Source organism: Muscardinus avellanarius, assembly GCF_963383645.1.
Source record: "Muscardinus avellanarius genome assembly, chromosome: 5".
Lineage (NCBI taxonomy): Eukaryota > Metazoa > Chordata > Mammalia > Rodentia > Gliridae > Muscardinus > Muscardinus avellanarius.
In genome coordinates, this window is record NC_137790.1 from 14,536,892 (window position 1) to 14,540,150 (window position 3,259).

The following is a 3,259-nucleotide window of genomic DNA, read 5'->3' on the forward strand; positions in this document are numbered from 1 at the left end:
TAGAGGCAAAATATTTTGGGAATGTGTTCTGTTTTTGTCATAGTCCTAAAATAAATTACAACAGGTAAAATTATAGTTGTATAACTTTGGGTATTTAGAGAATTTACTTTTACTTTTTGAAAGGCTGTGAAAATATCAAAGGAAGCAGTAAGTTGTGACTTCTAAACAAAATGAGTGTATACAAAATGAGCTCATTTTATGCACATGTTTGTTAAGTGATTGTCCATAGCCCATGTGAGCTGTGACACACACATCCAGGTAAGTATAAAAAGGTCCTGGAAAACTAGATGGCATTCACACTTCAGAAAACCCTCCAACCCTCAACTGAAACCTCACCTTCAGACACCATGTGTTGCAGTTCCGGAAACTCCTGTGGAGGCTGTGGATACAGCTCCCGTTCTGCCTGTGGATACAGCTCCCGTTCTGCCTGTGGATACGGCTCTGGCTGTGGATACGGCTCTGGTTGCAGATATAGCTGTGGCTCTGGCTGTGGATATGGCTCCCGTTATGGCTGTGGCTATGGCTCTGGCTGTGGCTATGGCTCTGGCTGTGGATATGGCTCTGGCTGCGGATACGGCTCTGGCTGTGGATATAGCTGTGGCTCTGGCTGTGGATATGGCTCTGGCTGCGGATACGGCTCTGGCTGCGGATATAGCTGTGGCTCTGGCTGTGGATATGGCTCCCGTTATGGCTGTGGATATGGTTCTGGCTGCGGATATGGCTCTGGCTGTGGATATGGCTCCCGTTATGGCTGTGGATACGGCTCTGGCTGTGGATATGGCTCTGGCTGTGGATACGGCTCTGGCTGTGGATACAGCTCTGGCTGTGGATACGGATCTGGCTGCTGTAACTACAGACCATCTTGCTATAGAAAATGCTATTCCTCTTGCTGCTAATCACTGCCACAATTCATTCTTTGTCCTTGAAATGGTCACTCCATGAACAAGCTTAATTAAAATGCTACCTATCCATTAACTTCAAACTGAAGTAAATTTTGACTGTTGTTTGCTGGACACCTTGATGAACAGTCAGAACTTCTGTTTGCACTTCAACTATACTGATGAGTTTCATCACATCACTGAAGACATATTGACGGATTTTTGTTAAACATTCAATATAAAGTCTTATAACTTTGTCTCTGCACTGTAGCTACTTTCAGAAGCACAGAAGGACTGTATAATTGACATGTACTAAAATGGAGTGAAAACAGCATTTTCTTAATAAAAGAATATATTTGTTAAGACATCTTCACTCTTTTGTATTAATGTTACCATTAATATTTAAAGTTTTTGTTTCTTGGAAAGTTTGTTGACCACAATTTAGGATAACTCTATGGCTCATTTATTATTGATTGGAACCCAATAGTAGCTCTACTATATATTTCCTTAAATATTAAACTAGTTTGTTTATATCTCAACATAGTACCAGATTTTATGTCTTGCAAGTGTGAAGGATTTGAATAGGGAGATTAATGAGAAAAGGAATTTCATTATAAAGTTAATAGATTCATGCAAAAGGGCTTGATTTAGTCCTGGTTCAACATCATGGTAAGAAAGTGAAAAGTATATTAATCCTTCTGTTTAATATTTTCTTTATTTAATTTTGAGGCAGTATCTCTATCTATCTATCATCTATCTATCTATCTATTTTTTTTTTTTGTATTGGAGATGGAACCCAGAGGCATCCTACCTCTGAGCTGCACCTCCAGCCCTATTTTTTTTTCTTTATTTTGAAACCGGGTCTCACTGAGTTTCAGAGGGCCTAAGTAGCTGAGGCTGTCCACGAACTATGATCCTCCAATGTCAGCTTCCCAAATGATGGGATTACAAGCCTGTGCCACCATGCCCGGCAGTATCTTACTATATTGCTCAGACTGGTCTCAAACTCCTGAGCTCAAATTATTCCCCTGAGCATTCCCAATATCTAGAACTACATACATGCATCTCCAGGCCTGCATACTATATTAATTTGAAGGTGAAATTTTTTTGAACGCCACAAAATAAGAAATCTTGGAGTGCATAAAGCTCTAACAACTGCTCAATGAAATCAGAGAGGAATAAAATCGAGTATACTCCCTGGTCCTTGGTCTTGCAGTGTGACCTTACTCACATGATTTCAAAGTGGTTGCTGAGAAGGACAAACATTGTGTTTGGGCTCATGTTCCAGCACTGTACAAGGAGGCAGGACACATGATGGAACTTCACTAAGAATCTTGTCTTTATATTCAGATATGGATGCCTTCCTGTGGAAAGGAAAGAGAAGAGGGCTGTGGATAGTGAGCTGGCAGTGAGTGCCATGATCCCATAGGTCTTGGCTCCCAAGGAAAAGAAAATCTGAAGGAAGTCAAGGCTTAAGACAATGGGCATCCGTCTTACAATAATTCTAATTTTGGTAGGTGTACAAAGATATTTTCAAACCTATTTTTTCACATTGGAGAGGGTTGAACTTAACGCACTCCTCTATTTCTGTTACACAATATTTTTTTCATACAGGACTTTGTTCTGTTTTTTTCCCCAATTTTTATTTAACATGTTTATTGACATATATTCTGTAATTGCCTTTTATTTCAATTCTCATTTTCACTCCCATTTGTATTCACACCCATCTTCTGGTTAATGTTTTATATGCAGCCATCCTATTTGAATCCATGAGAGTCCCACAAGAGATATAATTTTATAGGATGAGCACTTTTAATTGAAAATGCAAAACCTGAAGCCAGTGTATTGGCACACGCTTGTGATCCCAGCATTTGGGAGGCTGAGACAGGAGGATCTGGATTTGCAGCCAGCCTCAGCTACTTAGTGAGGCTCTTTGCAACTTGGTGAGACCCTGTTTCAAAATAGAGAATAAAAAGTAGGGCTAGGGCTGTAGTTCAGAGGTCAAATGCCCCTGGGTTCCATCCCCAGTGCCCTCCCCCCCACAAATGTGTCCTGGAAAACACGGGCACACACACAAATTCAAATAGAATTAAAAAAAAAAAACTAAGATGAGAAAGTTATTTGCAAATTATACATTGGGTTTGTGGTTATTATCCAAAATAATGAGTTAACTCAATATTTGAAAGCGGATTACTTAATGTATATGATGTGAATGGTTTATATGCAGCTATCCTATTTTAATTCACATGATATATATTAGGCAATTTTCCTCTTTTCCCCATTCATCCCCCTCAATTAGGTTGCCTTATTTGTTCACTAATAAATTTTTTTAAAATAAAATGGACAATGGATCAGCAGAGATATTTCTTAAGATGAAGTGT

General features: G+C 39.4%; 1 protein-coding gene across 1 annotated transcript; it reads left to right on the forward strand.

The window, feature by feature from the left end:
* Positions 1–347: 347 nt before the first annotated feature.
* Positions 348–896, forward strand: LOC308262941 (uncharacterized protein; the record flags this gene model as incomplete). Its single annotated transcript, XM_080695714.1, has 1 exon — positions 348–896. One exon carries the CDS (start codon positions 348–350, stop codon positions 894–896), a length of 549 nt encoding a protein of 182 aa, XP_080551840.1.
* Positions 897–3,259: the final 2,363 nt, after the last annotated feature.